The 27,726-nt window shown below is 37.1% G+C and overlaps 1 protein-coding gene across 2 annotated transcripts in view; it reads right to left on the reverse strand.

Moving 5' to 3' along the window:
* Positions 1 to 27,726, reverse strand: part of SPAG16 (sperm associated antigen 16) — a 375,678-nt gene that overhangs the window by 306,719 nt on the left and 41,233 nt on the right. For both annotated transcript variants that reach the window (XM_059476201.1, XM_059476200.1), the window contains exon 10: positions 13,292 to 13,422. In XM_059476201.1, coding sequence (XP_059332184.1) covers positions 13,292 to 13,422 — 131 coding nt within the window. The remainder of the gene's footprint in view (positions 1 to 13,291; positions 13,423 to 27,726) is intronic.

Consider the following 27,726-nt stretch of genomic DNA (forward strand, 5'->3'; position numbering starts at 1 on the left):
ACAGGAATGGCACACATTGGGATATCTTTAATGCCTGAACTGCCTGAACCATCCACCAGAGTGGTTTTTGCTCTATAACCACATGCAACACAAAATGGGGTTGAAGGACATTTCAGTATCAAAGGCACCAATTTTCATATAAGCCATGCTAGCCTATATGTCATTATTAGCTAGTGAATTAAATTCAGACCCCAAAAACTATTAAACCACACTTTACTGCTTCATTTTTTAAGGCACACTGAGTTTCGTGGATGTTTCCTTGCCACTAGATCAGGTTACAGCATTCAAACAACATCTTTTGTTTCTATTTTTGCCCTGAATGCTCAGAAGTGCAAGGAAGTCAGTTTTAGACAGAAAACTCTCCAAGTGGCCATCAATCTTCCTTCATTTGCTGTTGTCTCATTTGTCCTTCCCCTGCCACTGTCTCACTCCTGAGAGGTAGCTGATCCATTTAAACACTGTTCACAGCACAAAAAGAATTTTCTGGCCTCCCTGCCTCCCCCAAACATCAGCCAGGAAAAATGCAGTTAGTACTGTGAACTGTCAAAAGGATGTACCATCCACAAGATCTAAAATTACCATCTAATCCTCATCCCTGGAAGTGTCTAAGACCAGGTTGGGTGGGGCTTGGAACAATCTGGGACAGTGAAAAGCTCCCTGCCCATGGCAGGAGTTGGAACAACATGAGCTTTAAGGTCCCTTCCAACCCAAACCATCCTGGGATTCTGTGATATGAATCTAGCTTGAAAAACTACAAAACTGCACTAGAGAAATTCCCCATCATGTGAGCAAGTAGTGCTGCTCGTTTCTGGCTGCTGGTACTTTTGCTTTTGAAAGCAGTGATATAAATATGCACATATTTTACTAAACCAGACATTTGTATAAGAAGGCTATGTTAGAATAGCAGTGCTTGGAGAAGCACTAGAGCATTTGGCAGCATCAATTCCTGTGAAGTTTTACTGAACATCCTAAAGTTGTCTTAGAGTTTGATTTATAGTTGGTTAGCAGAATTATGAGGCTTGATTTCCCAGCAGTTTCAATCCATAACTCAAACATATGAAAAAGCAAACAAATACCAAACAGAAGCATGGGGACTTCATTGATTTTAAGTTTAAAACCCCAAACATATTTCAATTGAAAGAAGCTCAAAAAGAAACTGTAACTACTCTACAAAAGAGATCAATAAATAAATCAGAATGGGTTCATTGCTGTGGTTCCATGAGGGATAGCACACACCATTTAATAGCAATTTCATTTTATCAAAATGCAGCAATGCCACAATGAGCAGGAAAACAAGAGGAGCAACACACTGACCCTAACCCACGTTACCCAAACATCAAGAAGGAAGGACAAAATTTCAATTACTGATGAGAAGAAGAAGTTAAAAAATAATCAGCATTCATACACCCAAAAAATTATTTGAATTATGGAATCATTAAGTTTGGAAATGACCTCTCAGATCAAGTCCAACACCAAGGCAGCAATGCCAAGGCCACCATGTGTCCAAGTGCCACATCCACACATCTTTTAAAGGGAGGTAGTGATGGTGTGGGATGCTTACTCCACCAGTTCTCTGTCCAGTGCATGACAACATTTCAATTAAGGAACCTCCCTTTCTAGCAAAGTTCAATCTTGCTCATTTTAACACAAGAAATTATTGGAGAATATTCAAAATAACCTCTATTTATGAATGAATTTTAAAATCAAAGTACAAAAACAAAGCAAGATAAAAAAACACTGTCTGCAGCTATATGGAAAACTATAATCCATAAATTTTAATAAAACAAACTTGTTTTGTTTTGGACACTGTGCCTAAAACATGCCATTTTACACACAGATGGCTTTAGTTTTAAGGGAAAAAACAAACCCAAACAAATAAATATCAACAGAAGTTCAGTCTGGAAATAGCCCTGATAAATGTAAAAACAGTTTCCAGTGTTGCAGTCCATTAACTTCCATGATTATGAGCTCTCAAAAGGAAACAAGGATGATCACAGTCTTAGACAAACATTCACCTGGGTGACATTGTTATTTCAAATGCCAACATTTACATCCCAGGGCCCAGAAACTGAAATCTCCATCAGTTCTGTTTTGGTTATAAGTTAAGAGTTATAAATCTAATTGGTTTGAAACAAGGAAAGAAAGAGATCCAAGAAAAGCTGGCAAGGACCATTCTACCATTTAGTATCAATTAGTGAAAAATCAAAATCAAGACAGTCTTTTGTCTCATTTGACAGAAGCAGTTTGTTACTCACCTCATCTGTCCTACTTTGATGATAGAAAAATGTTAATAGGAATTTAATGATTTAGCTTAAGACTGAACTAAAAACTCCACAGATTTTCAAGTCTTAGCAACATCTACGATTGGAATGAAGTTTTCAGAATGTGCTGAGCATCCCCAGGGAAATGTAATCATTTTGTCTGAGTCTCCATAGGAGAATTGGTCTCTTCTGCAGTATGGATGTTTGTTTATACACCTGCAGAGTAGCTGCTGAAAGCTGGATCTGAATTAGAATTTGGGCACTTACATGATACAGAAAGTTTGTCCCTGAAGTCACAGCCCCTGAAAATCTGAGCATTAGTGAAAATATTCAAGTAAGATTATTGCTGCCATACATCTGCTCCCTTTCACAGCTCCCAAATCCCTAGCTAGGGATCTCTTACTCCTTACCTGATATGCACAGAACAAAAAACCACAAACCAGTGTGATCTAATGATGCTGCTCACCATTCCTAACTAATCATAACAGCAGCAATTAAAGTCTATCCAGTAAATAAACCCATAACCACAACTCACCACTGGCATGCATCTTCCATCAGCTCCTAAGGACTTGTTCCAGCACAAGGACACATCCTCCTCCTGGCATCCAGGGGGAATAGAACAGAAGCACCACTGCAGACAATGCCCAGCCCCTCGATTTTATGGCATCTCCATCAAAACCAAGAGTTAAGAGTCTATCACTGAATTCCTGGTACTGGTAGGCCATCCAAGGTCTGCTGACTGTGGCAAGAAATAGGCATCCTGGCCTAAAATACTTCTAGAAAAATGGGCATCAGCTACAGAAGTGAAGCTGCTGAAAAGTGTTTTTAAAGAAAAGCAGACATTGGCCAAGCACTCAGAATATACAGGATTCTCTACTGCTTGATTTCTTGCCCAATTCTGTTTGGAAGGTTTTTTGTGCTGGAAAATCTCCAGGGAGATCCTTCTGAAAGATTAGGAACTGAAATCACAAGTAGAGAAACATGGAGGGAATTGTGGTGTGCACAGGCCAACAAACCTCTAAAATTCAGCTTCAACATTTCAGGGGAAACCCACAGGAATTCACTCTCTTCCCATGAGGCTTGAACATGCTTTTAAGCATTTTGAAAACTTCACCTTTCAGACTGAGTTCAAGTTTTACTTTTTCTGTCAGTCTTACCAGGTGCATAGCTCCAAGTGTGTCAACAGTGATGTTTTCAGAATTTACCATGAGGGAAATTTTGAAATCAGAATGGAATAAACAGGAAATCATCACTAGGAGAGTTGGTATTATTCTTGTATCTTTCACAGGTATTTCTCCTTATTGCTCTTTTGTACTTAGGAACTTTTATTCAACAACGCAGCAAGTCTGCCCAAAATCTAATAATTCTTTTCCTTCTGGCCAGCTGTGTAGTTACTCACTCAAACAAGAGTAAATACACCTACTTTCTTCTTGAAATTTCTTATATTTTTCTTGCTTTCCTTCAGAGACACTGCAGCTACTATAGTTCAAGTACTATGCTCATTTTAATTATTGAACATCTCACTTAAAAATATTTATATAGAAAAAAATCTACAGAAGATTTAAAAAAAAAAACTACAGCTATTAACATCCTGTAAGATAAAGCACTGATATGAGATTTCCCAAGCCACAGGGATTAGGAAATAGAGGTACACAAATGGAAACTGCCACCTTTATGCATCTCTGTGTTAGTGCTGTATCTCTAAATCTCTGCAACCATAAATACCCTAAACCCTCAGTGATTTTACATTTGGCTTATGGAACTGGTCTACAAATGAGTGGCAGTGATGTCAGGTTCTATTACTCCAGCCAGTACAGAATCATTAGAACAGCAGGTTTGTAATACATGCATAACTTTTCATAGGTCAGACTGAGAATAAGGGAAGACCACAAGCATTAGTAAATCAGTTTACTATTTCTACAGGATAGCATCAAAGAATGAAAAGTGCTTAATGGTATTAATTGCAATGTATTAAATGCTTTGGCAAGTAAAATTCCTCATTAAAGCAAAGCAAGAGCAATCCTACATACTCCCTCTAATGACTTTTGAACATTATGCATTATTCTTGTATTTATGTAAGTTACTTCTATTTAGAATAAATTTTTATTTGGCCTTATATTTTTATTATATTTCCTCTTCCTTTATTTCTACCACAATATATTACTCCTGAACACTCTGATTCTCAGGAAAATCAGTCTACAATGGACTTTCCCAGAAAACAAACCACTCATCCATGGGCTAATTGTACACATATCTTTTTATGACTACAAACTCAAACACTACAAACTCAACTTTTTTAAAAAAATCACTTTTCCCAAAGATATATATTTCTTTACATGAAAAATTCATTACCAAGTACTAGAAAATGTAAAAATTGGTGTATATGAAATCAAAACAAAACTTCTAACCATCCTAAACAAAGTATTTGTTTCTTGACAAATAGTAGTTCTGAATGGGTTTAAAATATGTAATGAAAATGTAAATGGATTTTAAGTTCACAAGAAAAATTCAGTATTGCAACTTCAATGAGGATCTTGTGGATAATTATTTAGAATTGTATCAAAGTGAAAGAAGTGTCATGACACATATTATTCACCTTCTAGAAATCCTAACGTTTAGCATGTCTCTTTTCTAAAGAAAAAAAATCCCATTATATGAATTCCCCCCTGCTAATTAGTATCCTTTTAAAGTTCACAAGTATACTCCATTTCAAGAAAATCTCAACACCTTGTTCACACTTCATGAGATATATTTAAAAGGTGACTTACTTTTAAACTGTCTTTGGTTAGTGTATCAGCCCATGTGACAAGTGTCAAAACGATTTCTTTTATTATTAATATATTACATCTGTTCAATATAGAATTACTGAATTATAGAATATCCTGAGTTGGAAGAGACCCACCAGGAATCCCCAGTCTAGGTCCTGGCCCTGCCCAGGACACCCCAACAGCCTCATCCTGTACCTGAGAGCATTTCTCATGTCCATTAAATATTGAGGTTTTAGTGCATTTGGAGCCCAGAATAGTCAGATCACCACAAGATGATTGCTTTCAGTTAAATACTTATCAGAAAATTACTAACCCAGTCTAATCAGCCCTTTTCTGTCCACAAACTATTGGGAAGAACCAGCAAAAGCCAAACAATTTAGCAGAGTGACAGTTGCCAGGCATCACACCTTTGGCTCTATGGAGAATACACAAGAGCCTCAATAAAGTTATAACCATATCTTTTTACAATCTTTTCTTTTGCAAACAAGCACTTCTTCTGCAAAATCTGCTCAATAACTATGAAGATAGCTAATAAAAAGAAAATATATTATATTCTTTCCCTCTGTTGACCCTGCCTAAAAATAGTCCTTTTTTTCTGGTAAAGATGCTTGTTCACTAATAAAATTACAGAGGTACCCAGCTCTTCTCATGTGTGCACCCTAACTACACAACATGCCTTGAGATTGTCCTTCAGATTATTGCTGCTATGGTTTCCAAGTGCCTGTTCCTGCCAAGGCCTTCCCTCAGGAGCCATCCCTGGTGGCCAGAGCTGCAGTGAGACCTAATGAAAAACAAAAAGGCTTCTAAAGACTCTGATAGCCCAAAGCTATAGAGATGAACAGGAAGGAATGTCACAGACATGTTTCATGAAAAGTCCTTTCCTTAGGAATTTTTCTCCTGAGAAGCTGAGAGGCCTCAGGAACAAAATGTAAACAATGATTATCTGCTGCTGTGGAATGCAACAGGTGCGTCTGTGATTGGTCTCATGTGGTTGTTTCTAATTAATGGCCAATCACAGCCCAGCTGTCCAGACCATCTCGGTCAGTCACAAACCTTTGCTATCATTCTTTTCTATTCTTAGCTGGCCTTCTGATGAAATCCTTTCTTCTATTCCTTTAGTATAGCTTTAATATATCATGAAATAACATATCAGCTTTCTGAAACATGGAGTCAACATTCTCATCTCTTCCCTGGTCTTGGGACCCCTGTGAACACCACCACAAAGGAACATTTAGGAAAGCTGGAGCCAAGGGAACCATTCACTTCCGCTCTGATTGCTGTATTAGATGGGAAAAGCTCCAAAGGAGGGTGAGAGGGTTGGAGCCAGGAGCTCTGCATTCCTCCTGCCAGGGCAGCAAGGCCTCCCAGAGCTTATCCAAGTGTGAGCCACACAGTTCTCACTGATTATTCACGGAGAACTCACTTTTCCTCCCTATTAAACTGCATTACAGGGAGCTAAACTGCTTCTGACATTTTCCTCTTGAGTGCTCCCTCCACATAAACTGTGTCCAAGCTGTTGCAGAGCTGCACAATAAGTCTGTGGAACAATCCCTCCATTACAACATGGGCCTTAATGCAGACAGAAATTAACTTAATTTGTATAGAAAACAGTGCTACTCTGCCATGGAGAGTTAAAGCACTCAAGTGTGACTTGGAAGACATGAATTTAATTTCTGGATCTTCCACTTGGGCAATCTAGCAGGAATGATTCCACAAGAGGATAATGCTGTCTCACAGGACTGCTGGGCACATAAGGACATGCATGAGGCTGGCAGGGCACACACAAATTGTCACCATGATATTTTAGGAAAAATCCCTTTGCCAGGATTTCTTCTCCTGGGAAGCTGAGAAGCCTCAGAAAAGAATGAAAACAATAATTTATCTGATTCCTTGGGAATGTGGTCTGAAGATTCTTTACCAACAGGTGAATGTTTAATTGAATCTATGTGAATTGTTATTAATTAATGACCAATCACCATCAGCTGTGTTGGACTCTGAGGAATCAGTCATGAGCTTTCATTATCATTCTTGTTTAGCCTTCTGATGTATCCTTTCTCTAGAGTTTATACAACTGTAATATAATTGTTATGTAATTGTAATGTAATATAGTATGATGTGATATGATATGATCAATGCAATATAATATAATATGATATATAATATTATCTATAAATATAATATTATATACATAATATGATATAGATATGATATGATATCATATCATATCAGCCTTCTGAGAACTTGGATTCAGATTCTCATCTCTCACCTCATCCTGGCGACCTCACAAACACCACACACAAATATTCTTCCCAAACTCTGTAAGTGATGTGGAGTGTACCCACACTTGCAGGCTTTAGGGTTATTTATCACTTTTTCTTTGCAGAAGGGTGAGAACTTCATGTGCAGTTTAAACACACATTCATGCTACTCATAAAGGCCAGTCATGGGGGGAAAAAAAGGCATTAATTGCAAGAATTTTTCAAAGGAAAGTACTTGAATTTGCTATATGGCAAAGAGAGAGAGATATAAAATTTATTAATAACATTAATTTGATGGTAAAAGACTTGACAGGTTTATCTGGGAAAGTTAAATGTTTAAAACATCATGAAAAACCCTTACTGCAAGTATACAGACTGATCTGTCAAAGTGATCCAAGCTGAGCTGCTGGGTTTTGTCCCTTGTGCCATGGAAAATGCACTAAGTGACTTGTTAATTTTACATTTAACCAGCTCTAACACTACTGTCTTAACTACATTCAAAGGCTGATCAAATGGAGAGATGAAAATAAAACATGAGAATCAGAGATTTCTTGTCATATATAGAAGGAGATAAAGATTAACCCAGGCTTCCACTCATATTGCTTTTGTTTTTGAAAAGACACACAATTTGAATAGTTCAAAAGAGGCTAAATTGAGTCTTTGAATATTTCAGCACACATAAAAATCCAATTCTGCAACTCTACCCTTCTTCAGCAGATGTGAAAATTAACAGCATAAATACACTTGTGAGTATTATTAGACTTAATTGAATTTATACATGCTAATGTGTGTGTTTATGGGCACCTTTTAGCACCCTCCCTTCAATATCTGTGCACACTGATGGATGAGATCTGCCCCTGAGCCCTCTCTTCTCCTGGCTGAGCAGCCCCAGCTCTCTCTGATTTTCCTCATATGAGAGATGCCTGTATGTAATATTCCTTTAAAAGCAGGTATAATTTCTGTAGGAAAATTAGGCAGCAGCTCATGTTGCTAATGCAAATCTCCAATTCACTCTGGCTACTCATGCAAGAAATCAGCATATGATGGCACAATTAAAAAGTTTTACTGTTAATGTAAAAATGTAATTTAATTTTTAAAAAAATCTTTCCTAATGCCCTAGGAGGCAAGAAGAGGGTTTAAATAATTAGTAAGGATTTTTTTTACCTCAGTAAACTCTTCAACAGGAAATTTCCTCATGGATTTTGGACTTTGAACCCTCTTTCCTCTCTTGTGTTACACAAGGACACAAAGATCCATATGACTGATCACCTCTTGGTAGACAGACCCTATTTGGCTTGCCATTGTTCAGAGAGAGAAGAAAATGACATTACTTCCCCAGCTCTAAGGCAACAGAGAGATGGAAACAAATGGGCAGAACACAGGAAAAAAGGAGCCAACATTTGTCAGCCTGACAGGCAGCAGTCTCAGCAAACCATCAGGGTGGCTGTTGTCAGAACTCTGCAGGCATCACAGGGAAGGAAATCAAGGGTAGTGACAAGACAGACCATGGCAAAGCTGCTCTGAGATGTTCATGCAGAGCTCTTGGCAAAGATGGGCGGCAACAAAAAGAACCACCAAGATGTTTGCTTAAAAATCAGCTGTGCTACTTCTGCTACTTTGTTTACACACAACACAATTTCAATGTCCTGCTCTTCCCACAAGTAGATCTTACTTAACTCTAGAACTCTAGGAAAGCTAAAGACTGAGAATAAAAAAGAAAACAGGCAGTTATATCTAGAAAGGACCAAAACATAGTCCAGAGCAAGTGTCAAATCTCACCAACAGAACAAAACACCTTCTTCTTCACACACTGTGTGCGAAAAAAAAAAAACACTTAAAACATATTTAAATTAACACACACACTGTGTGTGAAACTCCCTGTGCCTCCCCACCTTACCAAGTAAATGGAAAACTTCACTTTTATCTAATGCAAGTGGAACTCTCAAAGTCAGCGCACACCAACACCACCCATTCTGCAGCAGAACTTCAGGCTATAATCTAATTCCAACAAATTTCCTCATGCCAACACTCAAAGGATTCTCTGCCCTGCAGAGCTGGCTCCTCTGTGGGATGTGGATGTGCATCTGTGTGCATATATGTGCTCAGCTGTTAAGGAGAAAAAGTGGGAAATATGAACTCTGCTCCTCTGAAAAGGTTCCAGGGTTCTGCAGTGCTTTCCTACCTTCATCTCTTGGCACAAGGCTCTACAAGACTGTACCTTTAATTTCAGTTACACAATTTTATGCCACAAGTCAATTTGCATGGTTCCCAAGGAGATAAGTTTTTAAAATCTTCTCTGGAATCTACTGATAAAAATAGGGGAAACCAGTCTAGTAAGATATAATGATGAATTAGACCCAATTGAAAAGTTATCTTTATTTCCTGGGCCAATCAGGAAATGTGAGATAATCACTAAACATTTTGTATTTGCTTTTCTTTACTGTTATCTCCACCTTCCTATTTTTACTGTGCCTAGGCAGAGCATTAGAGCATTGCTCTAGGAAGCACTGTGCTTACTAGAACAATTTTCTATCTTTTTATTTTACAAAATGTCAAAAAAGGATAAAGGATTTGAGAACATCAGGTTACATGTAAATAAGAACAATATACATTTCCTATTTATGCCTGTACACTAGTAGGTAAAACATCCATTTAAAATATAGAATCACAGAATCTCTAAGGGAAAGGGGAATGGGAAAAGGGGGAAAAAGAAAGGGGAAAAGGAGTAAATGGGAAAAGAAGACCATGACATCTTAAAAAATTACCAAAACAGCCTAGATGATTACTGCTTATTTTTCAGCTTCCTCTTGGGTAATCATCTCTCCACCTTAATTCCTGGCATTTTCCTGGTTTCCAACTGTGCTAAACATTAAAAAATGCCCTGAATACTGTTCTTGTGGGCACCTTTCTTTTCCCAAGTGAAGACAAGATAAGCCATGACAGATGTAGCACTGCATGTGGTGACTGCAGAGGTAATTTTTGTGGGAAGCAATAAAAAAGCTTCAAGCAAAGATGCAGAAAGCCAGTGAGAAGAAAGTGGACAAGTAAGATTAAGGAAGATCCTTACTCACTGTAGATCTTAGTACAGTCCTTGTAGGCACAGTAAGATTCAGCAGGATATTTAAAAGGACACTGGAGCAATGTGGATTTAATGCAGAAAAGGAATGCCTGTGAGATGATTTGAGAAGTGGGAATCATTCAGCTTAGCAGCAAATAAACATGGTTTCCCAAGGGATTTCTCCTCCCCCTTCACTAAGATGCATTTCAATGAATACTGATGAAGGTCTGAAGAATTAATGTATGTGAGCTTGTGCAAAATGTGAATTTGGATTTGCAGGTGCTCCAGTTTCTATGGAAATGTAGAAGAACCCAGTAACACCCATACACAAACCAGATTCTGTTCTGCCCTTTTGATATACTGGTTCTGGTGAGAAAAATCTGGTCTTATAAGTCAAGAGAATGTTTTCCATCTATCCTATAAAGTACAAGAAAAACTTAATTTTCATCTAGTGCATATGAATTTCCCCTTGTGTCTGTAAAATCAGATATACAATTATAATTACTAGAAAAACATTTAGTGAATGTTTGGAATTTCTTTAGATAGGCTATTTTTATTTAATTCCCTACACAAATAATTTAATCTAAGTCATTCTTCTCTGAAAAATATTGATTTATGCATTTAATAACCTCTTGGAAAACTAGATTCAGAACTGAATAACGGCTGTGCCAAACTAAAAACCCAAGCTCTGTGTGCATTACCTGTGTGCCATGGGATTGGATCCTACAGCATCTAATAAGGTATGAGCTCAATTTGCAGCTCTTACCCCATAAATTTGCAATTTCTCTTTTCTCTGAGTTCTCAGTCACCTGCAGCCAACAGGATCCTAAAAGTGACCCTTTCTTCAACAGAGATCTGTTCTCTTGGAACAGTCCTGGAAGCTCAGGACTTGTTGAGTCTGTTATTCCTCTGTCAAATTTGCTTGAAATTGAGGAGGGTGTTCAAAAAATTACTGTAGGAAATGTTGTCAAGAAAAGGCAAAGCAGGCTGCTATAGAGCCTTTAGCAGTACCAAGAAAAAAAAGAGTGTCTCTTTTCCAGCATTTGCAAAGGCTGATTTTAAGTAGCAGTATACATATAGGAAATAATTTTTGTTCATTTAAATGTTTTAAGGGCTTTTTAAAGATATAGATACACATGTAGTAACTACACCCCCTTCAATGTATGCAGAGACTTTTTTAAGCAAATGGAGAAGGTTCAGTTGCTTTGTTTATATTTTTTCAAGCACATCCTACAATTCTTTTGTTCTTTACCTTATTATAAATGATCACATTTTTTAAAAGAAGAATTTCAGTGAATTTCAGAGCATTATCCCAGACTCTCACTTTCTTTAAAGGAACATTATTTACATGAAAGTCAACATCATATTTGCAGTATATAAAAATAAACACACATCCTCTCTGGCAGGTTTCTTTCAGTATAGTTGTTGTTTCTCCAAGCAAGTTCTAAAGTGTTTCCAAATAAGTTTAAGGACATCCAATTTATTTTTACTTTAGAAAATTACTTGCTGAAGTGGCACTGTATCCTTAAGGTGTGATATCCAGTTATGAATTGCAAAGAATACTTACAATTTCTCAGCACATTAAGTATCTCTAGCAATAACAAGAAACACTGCATAGAAAGATCTACAGAAATGATATAAAAATATAATTCAAGAAAGAGAAAGAAAACAAGGAATAGTCTTACATGACCATATTTACCTGCTGCTGTTCAGCTACAAAATAATGGAAAAAATTTGTTTTTTTCCATTAGAAGTCTTCCATTAATTAAGTCTTAGAAGCTCCAGAGCTTCTAAGACTTAATTACATATAAAATACTTCTAGACTCACAAGTAGTTTGTAACAACATTCAGAAGTACTTTGCAACTGAAACCTGGCTTTCTCTACAGATAAAGGCAGACTTTTAACAAGGAAATGATGACTTGAGCCTGTGATACACCAACAGCTTGTGCTGCTGCAGCCTTGGAAGAGTCACAGCTGGATGCTTACCCACCTGATCCACTGAAAATCTTGCCCAGTGTGGAAGTGTCTTCCTTCTCCAGACTGCTTTTCTTTCTGGTTTGTATTTTTTAAACACACACTATTCTTGAACCTGTGTCCTTCAGATAAGCCAAAGAACCCACTGATATTTGGGTGGATTTGCTACAGGCTCCTCTGAGCAGCAGCACAGAGAGACCAGCTGCAAGCTCTCCTTCATGCTTACACCAATATGACAATGTCATTTGGGAGAAACTTATGCAAACCAGACAGAAACCCAAAACTGAGCATCTGGGAGCCCAAGCAGAATGCTGTTGATGGAGGCCAAAGCCCAGAGCAGTGTGGTGGTTATTTACTGCAAAATGTGGGCAGTTACCAAAGCAACTGTAAGTGACCTTTGCATTATAAGTATTAAATGTATAAAGATTTTTTTAATTAATTTAAAAACATATTCACACCTAGTCAATGTAACAGAATTGTCAGAACTTTACTATGAACTTTTACTTTTTTTTTTTAATATTTTAGGTTCATTCTTCCTCAGCTGCAGCTAGCAAGCCCTGAAATGTCATTGCTTACAAACCAATCTAAATTTAAACTCTTCTGATTTTTGACCCAGAGGTATAAACTACAATCAAATACAAATTGCAAAAATATTCAGCACTATAATTCAGTTTTGCGAAACCAGCCATTTCTGGTTTCTGTTTTTTTACCTTCTAACCAAATCCCACTCTTCCTACATAAAAGATAAATCTCAGTCTGTAAAGTTCTGCCCAGGTGTTTTACTGTACTTATACTCCCACTGCATTTCATGATCAGTTTTCCCACTCTATTATCCTTCAGAGAGGAAGTCCCCTGAGTGCTGCCAGTAATTTTTCAGATATTTACTTACACTAAACGTTTCTCAATGACCTGTTGAAAAATAAAACTCCACATGTACATAATAAAATTAATGTACTGCTCAGGGTTCCTACCAGCTCACTGCGAGGTCGTGCACTTTCAAAATGCTGCTCAGCTGATACTGTCCAGATTTCTGGGGCTGAGTCTGTTCTTTAGCATGTTCAAAGGACAGGGTTCCTTCAGCATCAACAGGGAACTCTGAATCCTGCAGAAAAACAAAATTATCAATTCCCAGAAATGCTCTATAACTTCACACAATATATTATTTACATTACTATTTTGAAAAAAATAAATGTATCTTATTTTTCCACTCTTTTTTCTCTTCTATCCAATTTTCATAATTTTTTACATCACTGTTGTCCTGACTTTATTAATTTTGATACATACTGTTAAAGCTGACTGCAAGCAGAATAACTGAACACTAATAATTAGTTCTTTTCAAATTATATTCCTACTATTTACGATAACTGGCCTGACATAAAGTATAGGACAAGAACTTGGAAGGAAGATTTTTATCAAACCCCTCAGTAAGATTACAAGCATGGGTTATTTTCCATTTTTCCATGGCCTATTTGTTTTCTATCCCTGTTTTCCATGGGAGGTTAGCTCCATGAGCTGCATCCAGAGGCAAGGCTGCTGTATTCTTCAAAAGACCTTTCTTATAAATATAATGTCAATAAAAAGTCAAAATATGTGTAGCTAATTTACAGCCTCATTTTCCATTGCTGTGGTTTAAGGTATTTCCTAAGATTAATCAGCAGACTAGGAGATTTACTACTAGCTCTAATTAACCAAGCTAAATAGCTTTATTAAAAATAGATTGTCATTAAAGAATGTAACGAGGGTAACTGTGCACAATATATTTTAAGGACTGCACCAGCCATTACAAAACCACTTTCCAAGACACCACAGTTTGCTGAAGACCTGCAACATTTTAAAACATCCTGCTGTGAGCAGCTTTAAAGGAGACTGAAATCACTGTACTCTTTAAAATGCCCATCAAACACTAAGATTAAGGAGGGAATAAAATCACTGTGTTTTAATCTGAAAGCACACACACACAGCAGGGATAACCACTAAGTCTTTTTAGTATTTGTTTGCACTAAGCTCGATAGCAGCCATCCTGTTTGCTGATAATTTGCAGCAGTGAGCATAAAGCAAATTTCACAACTACAAAGCAGCACAAGAATATCTGTTTGTCTTCAGTTCCAGAAGCTCCACACCCTGTCCTACAAGGGTGTATTAACCCAAGCCAAACTTATAAAAATCACTAAGCTAATGACTTAATGATCAGTCTGAGCACATCTATTCCAGATCCAAGACCTGGAAGATATTTTTCAGTGGACTGTGGCTTCAATCACAGACACAGCCTAACAAAAGCACTCCAAAATCCATGGAGCAGTAGGGATTTTCAATATGGACTAATATCAGACAAGTGTTAATTCTCTGACTGGGGAGAAAGACAGAATCTGGAAATCATGGTGATGCCTTGTGAAGGCTGACCTAGAGCAGAGGCCAGACAGAGTTAAAGAATAAAGCAGGGATTTATAAAAGGCCTCAATGGATCCACCTTGGGCAGCACAAGAGCCCAGCCAGGGCTGCACCCAAGATGAACCAAATTGGTCACAAAATGGACACCTGGTCATGGGGTCTCTCACTTTTATAAGTTCTGGGCCATTTGCATATTGGAGTTAATTGTTCAATTACAGTTCCAGCCCATGCAGTCCCATCCTTCTTGTTTTCCTCTCTTCAGTCCATGTTTTTATGCTCTTGGGCCTGAGATTTGGATCATTTGGCCTTGGTCCCCAGCTAGAGAAGGAATTGTTTTGTCTCCCTGCTCTGTGAGGAGAGCTCACCATCCCCTAATATGAAGCCCAGACCCAAACACTGAAGCAGCACAGAATCTGAAAAATATAAAAGCTAAAACCTGAGGCATCAATGGAGAGCAAATAAGCAGTCATCCTTTGCTTAACACAGATACTAGCAAGATACCTACTTTTGCAAAAAAACCAAAAGTAATAAATCTGCAATGTTCAGAATTAGGAAATAAATGTGTCAAGTACAAGTACATAAAGAATAAAGCAATCTGGCATTGTTAATGCAGCAAGGAATGTGGTTTTGGCTAAAGTTCCACATTTTTATACAACTGCATATCATGTTCTGACTGTGTCTCAGCCATAATATTCTTTAAAATCTCTGAATCTAAGTCAAGAAAAATCTACAGTTTTTTCCAAATTTAGGAATAATTACACTAAGTCTGCTGTATTTATTCTACACACACACTTAACTGAGTTAAGATATTATCTAAAGGTAAGTATAGTCCCATGTGTCAGTGCAACTCTTGGAAGCTTTCTGTAATCCTTGTCTTACAAAGTTCTACCTTTCAAGGTTTACAAATTTGAACAACTCTGATTATAACATAACAAAGGCATAAAATCAGCATGCTTTTTGCAAATTGTTCTCATTCACTTTATGGAACACAAACAATTAGTAAATGCTACCAGACTTCCTCATTTCAGAGTGAAACAAGCCTAGGAAAGGCAAGGCTCTCTGAATAGAAGTGACAGAAAGTCTTGCATTTTTCAGTACAAGAAAATCCCCAGATACTGCTTCAGGAGATAGTGCTGAAAATGATTGCTGTAACATTTAAAAGTACAGTAAAAAGAGAATAATATAAAAATATTAGGGTTTTTGTAACTCCATTGTAAGTATCTGAAATATTTCTGAAACTGGAGCCTTTGCACCCTTTGCAGTGCTAATCCTGTATTCTACTAGAGCAGGAGATTTGCCCTCTGCTGAGATAATTCATACCTATGGTTCCACTGGTATGAACAGTGGGATCACTTGTTATGGCCAGATGAAATGTTGATTTCAGTAGCTCCCCAGCAGGTAAAAGTCAGAGTGTGACTTTTTTCCCCCAGATACAAATATTTCTCACTGTGGAATAAATGGGGTATTTTTATCCTAAAAACTTGCTACAATAGTACTAACTGTTCAATAATGCTTGCATGAAGAGATCTCCTCTAGCCTGATAAATTTTGCCAATCAAGTTTCATTATTTAATCCTTATTCTATTATTTCCAATTGCTAAATTGTAAGGGTAAAAGAGACTCCATTACACAAGTTGAGACTTTGCGTAACAAGGCTTGTGAAACTTTTACAGGCATTAACTGCAAACTCTGATGTTCCTTCAGCATGGGCAAGGGTCATGTGCAAGCCAAAATTCAGGAGAACATCCTGAGTGCTAAGGAGCCAAAGCAACATACTGTGGTTTTGTTCACTCCTTTATCTGCTAGCTACAAGACATTTGTACTGTGACAAAAATAAAAACCTAGCAAGCTTCTCTCTCACATCCATATAAAATAGGAATTAATGCACTTCCTGCCTTGACATTAAACACCCTTTTACAGTCACCAAAGGCAAGGGACAGAACATTTAAAAGAGTGTTCTAGGAAGAATATGAACCAAAACCGTCCTGAATGCCTGTCCTCAGTCACTGACAAGGGTAAATGGTACCTGTCCCTTCCACAGCACACTCTCTCTCTTACCTAAAATCACAGGTGCAACAATCAGCCCCTCACTAAAAGTTGCCATAGCTCTTGGGACATTTACACACAGTATTTCCACAGCTGATTAATTATCAGAAGACAGAAGGCTACAAAAGTCAGGATTGTGTGAAGTCATAAAGGCATTTCATACCTTAGGACCTCACAGGTTCATGTAAAAAAACAAACTAGAAGAGAAGAGCTTGCCTTTCTTTTGTCTGTTTGGGATTTTTTTAGTTGCTTGTTTTTTTCCCCTTTTAGTTTAAGAGCCTGAACCATAAAAGGATTCAGTGATTTACCCCAGATCAAGCTGAAATTCTCTAGGACAGCTAATAAACTGAACTCTCTTCTGAGTCTCAAACCATTCCTTAATTTCCTCTTATAAGATAAAAACCTTGTTTTGATGCAAACTGTCATGAATTAAGAAAATTTACCCTTAAAGCTATTAGAAATATCTCTTTTCTGTCCTGAATTTTTCCAGTAAGACTGCCTTTACTCTTCCAACAGCAGGGCTCTTCAGAGCAAGACTACAGTTTCCTTTTTCCTCCAGAAAGACACAAGAGACTCATTTGTCAAAACATACAGAAGGCAATGAATATATAAGTGGAACTGATCTAAATCATCTCAGAGCTGAGAAAAATGTAGTAGACTTTAATAGAAAACATCCAAATCAGTTTGTCTAAATCACAGCTTGGCCTTGTCTATATCATTATTACAGGTACTGTTGAGTTTCTCCTTACTCAGATGTTAAAAATTGAAGTCAATTGAGGAAGCACCTTCACTCTGTAACCAGGAACAAGCTCAAACCTTGCTACTTCAATTCTGACAGAAAATAGAGTGATCTTAAGTGAGGCAAAGCCCATCAGACGGCAAATTAGTGATCACTGCCTTTCAGTGAGGGAGGAGTAGGTGCAACCTTTTCTTCTTGCAAAAATTAATGACCATTATCATCAGCAGTTCCAATCTGAAAGCTGTCAAGGTCATTCTAAGACTGCAGTTCAGACATGCACTAGGAGCACAGTCACAGGTGCTGCTGGATCCATGCATTCAATTTAAAAAGCAAATAGTATATATCCTTTCAGAAATGTGAAGTAATGAAAATGAAATTCTTCTTAGGGCACAGCTACTGTCTATGTCCAAGACTCAGAAAGACAAGTCTAACTTTAGTTAACACTAAATATTTTCAAGGAAATATTCTATTCTCAATTCTCACCCAAGAATCAGCATTGTCTCTGTTTTTCTGTACTTATAAATGAGTCCTGAACTAACCATTGATAGCTATACTGACATACAACTGAAATTCTCTTTTTATTCAAAGTTACAGAGAATTTTAATAATTGTTCACTTATTTTTCCTGATAAATCTGATAGACATACATTATGGAGAACGTATTTTGTCTATTTTCATTTTAAAACTGAAATTAATTTAAAATTGAAATTTCCATATTTTAGTTTTTTAATACCAAAGCAGTCTCATGGAAACCAGGTGTACTCAGAAGCTACTTATTACATGTATAGTTTTGACAACAGGGCTTGAGTTTTACAGTCATTTTTGGTCCCAACTTTCAAAGCAATTTAAGGATTGCTAAGAATCCATAAATTCAAAATGTGCACATAAACAAAACATTCTTAAAAAAGAAACATATAAATAAGAATGAAAATACTCTTGGCTGCAATTGCTGACAATGAATAAAACTTGCTTCCCTGACCATCAAAAATAAAATATATCAAATAAGCAAAAACACCTTAAGAGCAAACGGGAGTTTGAGATTTTCAAACCCCATTTTACTTTTTGTTGGCTATACTCAAAATTGTTTAAAGTTTCAAAGTAAATGAAATAAGATTCATTTCTGAATGAATGTTCCTGTTTCTCTCTTTCCTGTGAAGAAAACCCTGACAGTCTGTTCTCTGAGGAGCTCAGTTTTGCAGCACTACAGGTAGGCAGATTCAGAAGGAACCAAATGTTAAGCAGGAAAGTGTTAAACTAACATTAAAAAGCTTTGTTGCAAGAGTGACAAAAATTTGACATCTAATATAGTAGCTGCGCATGATTATACTTTGTTTTCATATTTTTGTAATTGAAGGGACAGGGTATCCTTTTCTAGCAAAGTACAAAGAAATGAAAATATTTAGTGCACCCACTGAGCATAATGCAGCAGTGAAATAGTCAGTAGGCACTGTTAAATACTAAAACAACTCAATTTCAAAATGCTCCAGTGTCTATAGCAACCACAATACAACACATTTGCACATTATTTTACTATGCTAATCATGACCACAATTATTTTATAAACATCTGAAATGTAAGGAAAGGAACTTGAAAGCAATAGCAGGAGAGTGTAGTAAAACTTTTACTGCCTGCTCCATCTTGCTTGGCTTGCTAATAAAAACCATAAAACTCAGCTACAAAGGTTGTGGCCACATAATTCCTCCTTATTCAGTTTATAATGCTGACATTTTTTCCTTTTTTAATAAAATAAACATGAAGATACTCTGTAATAGGCAGTAAAAGCCAGATTAATTAAAAAAGCAATGGTGAAACTGGTTCAGTCTTCAAATGCAGGGCTAGCGTAGCTCTTCAGACAGTTTGTGAACTGGTGCTAACAGTAAATTTGCACTTGAAATTGCTCCTGACAATGTCAGTTTTAAGGCTCTGCCATGTCAAGTCAAGGCATTGCCTCTGCAATAAAAAACTAGAAAGCTCCACTACTCAATGTCTAACCATGCCACAGACACTCAATCACTTTTGGACTAGAGCTCTCATTAGCACTCATTGATAAATATACTGCAATTATTTTCTACTATCAAAAGGATAAACTTCAAGCTCCTGCACTTGACTGGTTTTGTTTCTTTTACTGCAGCTATTAAAACCAGATTTGATTAGCCAGATATGATTAATAATCAGAGAGGTTTGAAAAAGTAAGAAGAGAGCAATTATAGAAAGATCCATCACTGAAATGCAATAGCTTTCTTCCAGTCTTCAGCACCAGGGCTTGTTTAACTTTATCACCACTATTTCAGAAAGTAACAGTATAAAATGCAAAATTACTCTGTGCCAAGCATACTGCCCAACACTACAGAAATATAACTACTGTTTTAGCTTCTGCTAAACTTCCTCTCCAATGCCCAAGTAAATCACATTTCTCAGTTGAAAGCCACACAGCTGTGGCTGATGCTGTTAAGGATGAGCAGGACACCCCAGTGTGGAGACTGGAACATGGTCTGTGCACTGGAGGCATCTGCCCAGGGAGCTGGGAGCCACAGGACAAGGCTGGAAGTGTCCAAGGCCAGCCTGGATGGGACTTGGAGCATCCTGGTCTAGGAGAAGGTGTTCCTGACCATGGCAGGGCATGGGATGAGATGAGTTTTAAGGTCCCTTCCAACTCAAACCATTCTGGGACTGACCAGAGAAACACAAAACAGCTCCTTGAGCCTTGCTCAAGACTGACCACAGAACAAGGACTAGGCTTAAGACGCTCTGCACCCACACTGAATGGAAGACTTAAGCTATATAAAGATGAGATTTCTGGATAATTTCTCCAGAGAAGGAAAAATCCTTAAAAAACCTCCAACATTCCTTGAGTATTGTATTTGCGGGTCACCTCAATAAAGACAGGAATGATGGATCTGACTCCATGTTCTCAGAAGGCTAATTACTTCATTATACTATATTATATTAAAGAATACTATACTATGCTATACTAAAGAATACAGAAAGGATACTTACTAAATGCTAAAAAGATAATAATGAAAACTTGTGACTCTTTCCAGAGTCCTGACATAGCTTGGCCCTGACTGGCCATTGAGTGAAAACAATTCATACCAGAATCCAATGAAACAATCTCCAAACACATTCCACATGAGCACAACACAGAAGAAGCAAATGAGATGAGAATTGTTTTCCTTTTCTCTGAGGCTTCTCAGCTTCCCAGGAGAAAAATCCTGGGCGAAGGGATTTTTCAGAGAATGTGAATGCCACACTTGAGGACGTGTTCTGTGTTCAAAAGGAAACCTGTGCTGGACAGAAATACCCCATGCAGCCTTCTTCCAACACCTCTTCCAACACCTCTACCATCCCAGCTACATCATCAAATGTATTTTAACCCCTTCTTTTGATTATTCTTCTCTGTCACAGCAAATTGCATGACCAACAGTCTCTGCAGAGTCAACAAGGTGAGTGAAGAGTCACAGTAAATTATTCCAGAACAGCAATGTACAGTAATTCTAAGTGCTAAGTTGAGTTACAGTCTCAAGAAAGTGATATAATGATCATCCAGCTTTTCACTTACTACTCCCTCATGATGGGATTGAGTTTAATACATGCAATTGAAATTAATTTCTTAGTTTAAAATTATTACAACTCTAAGATACAAAGTCTATACCAGCACTGATATGCCCAGATTTTAAATATCTCCTTCTGCTTACCATTAACAGCAGTTATGAATACAAGTTCATCACATGTGAAAGAATAAATCCAATTCTATTTTACTGGTAGTAATTTCCAGTTTGTCACTCTGATTCTCATCATCATCTCATCACCACAATGCAACAACAGAACGTGCTCCTGTTTGTTTTTCAGAGCACCATTACATGTCTCACAGCTAATTAACCAATATGTTCATACAATAGAGATTCACACACAGCTATGTATATAACTTAATCTAGCATAAACAACTGCAAACACTGCTACAGAACTCAGCTTGATCATTTTGCAAGAAGTAAAAGAACATCTATGAGAATGCTGCAATAAATTATCATGATATAAGGCATGCAATCCATTTTCATGGCAGTTTTCTAAGTCACAAATAATGACGTGCTATTCCCAAAGATGTTCCACATCCCTTCCTTTTAAGGCCTATGTTTGAAAATCAACTACATTTATGATCAATGTTAAAATAAACAACAGTGCAATAAAATATAGACCTCTTACAATTATAATTTTATTTTGTAGATTTAAATTTTGATTATGGTGCAATTAAACGTCAGCAATATTTTAAGCCACACAGCATACAATATTTTAAGCCAGGCTGCACACAATTCATCATGTTAAAGAGGCAATGCCGAGTAAATGATAGACATCAAGTTACTTCAGCTTTCTGACATACTCCAGAATATGTTGCAATATTGTATTTTTTAAAATATATACATATATATTTAATTTTCTTAGAGATTAATGTGAATTTTCTCTACCACAGAAGTATCCTACCATAGAATCAACTAGAAAATCTAGATGCTATCTTGATTTTTTCCAAGAAAACCTCAGTACAAACAATACAAGACTATCCATTAATTTAGAGATGTTCCAGAGGACAGCTCATCTGAATTCATTTTGATTTTATTCCTTATTACAGCGACCTGAGTGGGCCGCTGCTGGTGAGAGAGAGACGGTGAATCTTGTATCTTGATCAGAAGGCTGAATTTATTAATATATGATATAATACATTATAGTTATACTAAAAGAATATAGAGAGAGGTTTGCAGAGCTGCTAGCTAAGCTAAGAAGAGATAGAAAAGAACCCACAACAAAGTTGTGGCCAAGGATTCAGTCCCCTGGCTTGAACTGATGATTGGCCCTTAATTATAAACATAGAAAATGAGCCAATCAAGGTGAATCCTATTGCATTCCACAGCAGCTGATAATAATTGTTTACCTTCTCTTCGGGGGCCTCTGGCTCCCGAAGAGACAGAAATGTGAAATAAAGGATTTCTGTGGAGAAATGTCTGCGACAATTCCTGAAAAAGTACTGTGAAAGCCTGTGGAAAACCTCTTTTATTTAATGATTTCTTTTGACATGATCTCACCTGCACATTTAACAAGAAAAAAATACCTGTTCCCAAAGGTTCTCCTACCACTAGTAATATCCAAACATGAATGCTAGAGGTGCAAATAAGTTCTAAATGTTGCCATTCTTTTATTAATTTTCCAAATATTAACAAACAAATTTTATTTTACCTCAAATTACTATTCTGCTTCTCAGGCAGTGTTGGGAAGCTCAGAAACTGTGTTTATATTCTCAGGAGCCTGGATACACTAATTTCTGCCAGGGCCCAAGTACCCACTGTAATCATCTCAATAACTGTTATAAGGCACCCAGGGTTTGCAGAGGTCCATACATCACTACAATGAACTGGTAAACACATTCAGGGGCCATTAGTTATTGATTTATTTGCAATTATGCCTTTCAGATGCCGTCCATGTTCCCCCCCTTGGCACTTCATCATCCTGACTCCATTTCAGGACAGCCAGTAACCATTATCCCAAGCTCCACATAATGAGAAATAATGAAAACAAAGCTGTAAGAGTACTGTGACATGCAGGTACAAAGCCATCAGCTTGTCAATACTGCAGAGAAATGGATTCTTTATAATAAAGAGCTAATTAATTGATTACTGTACTTGTAAGCAATAAGTACTTTATCAAACAGTGATAAAGCTGGTTATCTATCACTGTTAACCACCAGAAATATTTGCAGCACTGCAGGAAGTGGATACAGCAGAATAGGAAAGAGCTTCTGCCAGGCTGACTGCACAAACATGCCAGTAGTGAAACTGAAACTGCTAAAAGTGCCTGAAGGTGGGATGAAGTCACATTCAGCAAGGCAGAATATGAAACCAGACCCAAAATGTCTGTAGTCTGTCAATGATTTTGGACCACATAAAACCCAGGCCTCTGCACTCCCCTGAACGAAATTTCTACTTGAGCTAGACACAGCTTTAAAAACCCCTATTATTTAGAAATTGTCCATTTTTTCAAGGGTGAAGGATTGGCTGTAACTGCCAGTACATTTGTGAAATGCCTAACTACATTCTCTATTAAAAAGCAACTCTATTTCTAACCCAGAATGTCCTCATGTTCAATTTTCATCTACTAAATTCTATTCTACTTCTGTCTTCTAAGTAAACACTGCTATTAAGAGTACATTTTGTCCCCTTTGTCACAGTCAATGATGAAGAACACCCTAATTAAGCCTCTTCTAGTTGAAGATTACCCTGCTCATTGTAGGGGGAGTTGGACTAAATAGCCTTTAAAGGTCCCTTCAAAGCCAAACTCTTCTATGATTCTGTGAACTTTAAAAACGTAGTCAAAAAAGCGTATTTTTATTTCTCTTTATCAAGTGATCCAGACTTCCCCTCTTCATGGAAAAAGACCTCACCAGTGTGTCATTTCATAAATTTATCAGTAACTCAAACACAAATCAGATTTCTGAGATTCTTTTTTTTCCCCCCAAGTCACATACAAAAATGCTAAATAGTTTATAAGAAAGAAAAAGATCTCTGAATACATTTGATTATTCTCCATTTATGGTTTCATGTCAGACTTGAACATACAAGCAACATTATTTACGTTGATTTTGTACAATTCCACAACTGTATCTTCTACAATCATGGGATAATTTGCATTGATTGTAGCTGATTATTTGTAGTTTTCAGTTCTATTATTTTGTTTCTCCATTTCTTGAAGCACTTTTTCACATTTTAAATGTAGTTTTGAAAGTAACCAAAGATTGCTGGTACAATCTCCCTGCGACAATTTCTTACAACAGAAGGAGACGAAAAACCAGAATAAGTTTATCACCACCTGACTCCCAAGCTACAAAATTGAAACACTGAGCTTTCAAGTGGGATGGCAGGAACTACAAGATTTTATTCAATTCTTGAAACCTAGCCCATGTACTCTCAATAGAAAGGCAATTTTGTTCATATGGGTTAGGACAGATGGCATGGGGACCTAAAATGAATTTTACTCTGACAAACAACAATTGTTTACCCAATGGATCTGTTCTTTTTCTGTATTCAGAATCATCTATCCTTGGAAAAAAATGTAAGTAACAGTTTTTATTGCTTTTTATTACCATTAGCCCCTCAAACCCACACAAGTTTGAGATGGAACTAGGGGCTATTTTGTCTTTTTTTTTGGTGTCTCTCCAAACCTGTTTATATAAAGTTCTCTGTTCCATCCTGTCTGGCCAAGTCAGAGGGAATATCTGAAACCAATTCTCCCCAACTGTTCATCCATGGTGAGATTCAAGACAACTTGCAATTTCATTCTAAATTTAGGCACTTGGGCACTGCCATATCTGCAAAGCTTTTATTGGAGATGTCAAATTTCACTCACCAGCAGCTACAGCACAAGATGAGTGTGAAGAATGTGCTTCACCAATTTTTAAGACTGCTATTAATATTTCTGTGTGGACTCAGAGAGTGATGGTACAGCCAGGATTGAGACACAGGTGGGTAAAACCCCACAGAATTCACTGACCACAGCTTTCAGCCTGATGTTTGCAGAAACACCACCAGAAATCTACAACAGAAAGGGATACAGCCCAACAATACCCAGAAAAATGGACAATTTGTCTGATCACAGGCTGCACCCCCCATTCTAATTCATGGGCCATTCCTAGAGATAAATCTGAATTAAAATAAACCAAAGACAATCTGGAGATAAGAGGAGTGAGATTCTAGTGGGGAAAAAGCAGCCTTCAAACCAAACACTCCAAGGAATTCTGCAGTAGAGCACACAGGGCCCAGTACCATGCAAAATTAGTCTGAAGAAAAATCAAATAAGTAAATGGTGCAAACAGGGAATATGTCCCAGCTTTTTAGGAAAGTACCCTTTCAATTTATTTTAACTATCTTTATATATTAAATTATTACTTTTGTTTTCTCCATCCACTCCTCTAGCAAAGGCTTTTTATTCTAACTTTCCCAATTCTTGAGGATGTACAGGGGTTCAAACCCTCCCTTGAATTAGAATTATGCCTAACTGCTCTTTGAATGTGCCTGAGCAGGGAGGACTCTCCCTTATCCCCTGCAAGAACACAGAAATATAATTAATTCTAAATCTGAATTTCACTCTGACTTGTACTGTATGAAATAACCTTTTTTAGTAAATGTCCAGTTCCTACCTCATCTTCTTGGCAACCTTCTCTGTGACTTCAGTAAAAGTCTTGGGATAACAATTCACCTTAACACATTCCTCTTTAGAGAAAACCCAAGTGGAAAGGAGCAGGCAAACTACATTTCCCTTGCCAATGCTCTCCCTGCATCAGAAATCCTATCATTCTTTCCTGATTTTACAACACACAAATTCCACTACCCTTTTCCACTCACAAATTCATTTGCTTTTTTTCCCCCCTCTACTTTCTGTCCCCTAAAACTCTAAACCATAATCTTCTGTCCCCTTATTTATGATCTAAAAATCTGTCTCATTGCCTCATTCTTTCTTGACTTGCAGTTTACAGTCATCTGAATTAATTTTGAATGAATTCACATCCCCATGTGCTTTGTGCATTGCTCTTCTTGAACTTTCACTCTTATTTCCTCTCCAGCTTTCATGAATTCCTGGGTTCTTCCATGCTACATGGAAAATTCTGTGGAACATAATTATTCCAGTTATGCACAAAGAGAGAACCTGCACTGCCACCTTTCCCAAGTGTTCTGCCTCATCTGTCAGCTCCTTTTATCTTTCATTTCTACCCTCAGCTGTCACATCAACATCTCATTTCTGGTTCTTGTGCTTCTGCCTCCCCTCTGCAGGTATTGAAGGTAATATCTGCCAAGAGTAAATCTGGAAAACCACCATCACATTTTCTACTCCAAGGAACTGCAGTTACTAAAAGCATTAAAATTGTTTTTAAACAACTTTCCTATGTGATCACAGCTATTACTGCACATCAGATACAAGGCCTGTAATGTTTAAGCCATAAACTGCACCATGGACTGCCTTAGTACATGCCCTGAAGGAAATCCCAATAAAGTCTCCAGCTTCCAGCTCCTAACTGATGAAAAATTCAGTAATACTCTGCCTCCAGACCAGATGGAGAATTTGACTGGAATCACACTGGCAATTTCTTAGATATTAAAGATCTTCTTTTTTTGGTTGTGCTATGGAAGAAAATAAAGGGCCCATTCAGCACTGCAATTCAACTATATAAACTAATGCTCACAAACACATCAGACACCATTTCTCTCCATTTATATCATTCCTAGAATTAAAGGCACACATCCTTATTCTGGAGTGGAAAAAAACCTTACACTTAATATATACTGGTAATGAAAAAAGGGATTATGGCATCTCTGATCATTCTCTCAGGATTGTACTCTGACCAGTAGTTTCTTAAAACTATTGTATTTATTCAGAACAAAAACCTTTAAAAGAAAATCCATTTTCAAATTAAGAAGTCTCTCATAAAAACACCTATTCTACATTCAATTACTTACAAACTATCCAAAAAAAGTATCAAGACTAAAAAACTTCTCATTCTTTCCCTCATGCCAAGTCTTGTACTGAAAGTCAGACATGTTACTGCATTGAGGGGGCCCTATAGTGAAATTCAAGTGGTTTGATGCCTCTTGTGAGTCAGAAATCATTAAAAAAAATATAATGTTGCAAGAGCATAATTAATAGAGAATAATTAATCATGTTTGAGAAGTGGGGTCCTAACTCCATATTTCTATGCTTAAATGAAGCTACATTGGATTTTTTCACCCAAACAATACAAACACACTATTTGTGTGTGCCTATAACCTCAATAGTGCTTAGACACATTTTTGGAGGCTTCTATCAAACTGATGGGTACAGTCTCTCCAAAAATTTCCTTTTCTGACTCAGAATCTAAAGAAAATATAAAGAACAAAGCAGAAGATGCATTGCTATAATTACAGAAAAATCAAAATCACTTGAAAATTTCAGGGGTTTTTCTTCTTAATTTCAGTCAGAGCACTGCACAAAGCACATGGGGATGAAAGAGCACAGATTTACCTGGTTATTTCCTCAGAGGGCTGGGGGGAAGAAACAATGACAAAGAGCAAACTTCAAGGTAATAGCTGAGAGCAGCACTTTGAATTTCTACAGAAAAACCACTGCATGGAAGGTGTAGATATATAACCACAATTTTTGCACTGACACCTAATACACACATATATATATATACACACACACACATATATATATATATATACACA

This window comes from Ammospiza nelsoni, chromosome 7 (genome assembly GCF_027579445.1).
Source record: "Ammospiza nelsoni isolate bAmmNel1 chromosome 7, bAmmNel1.pri, whole genome shotgun sequence".
NCBI lineage: Eukaryota > Metazoa > Chordata > Aves > Passeriformes > Passerellidae > Ammospiza > Ammospiza nelsoni.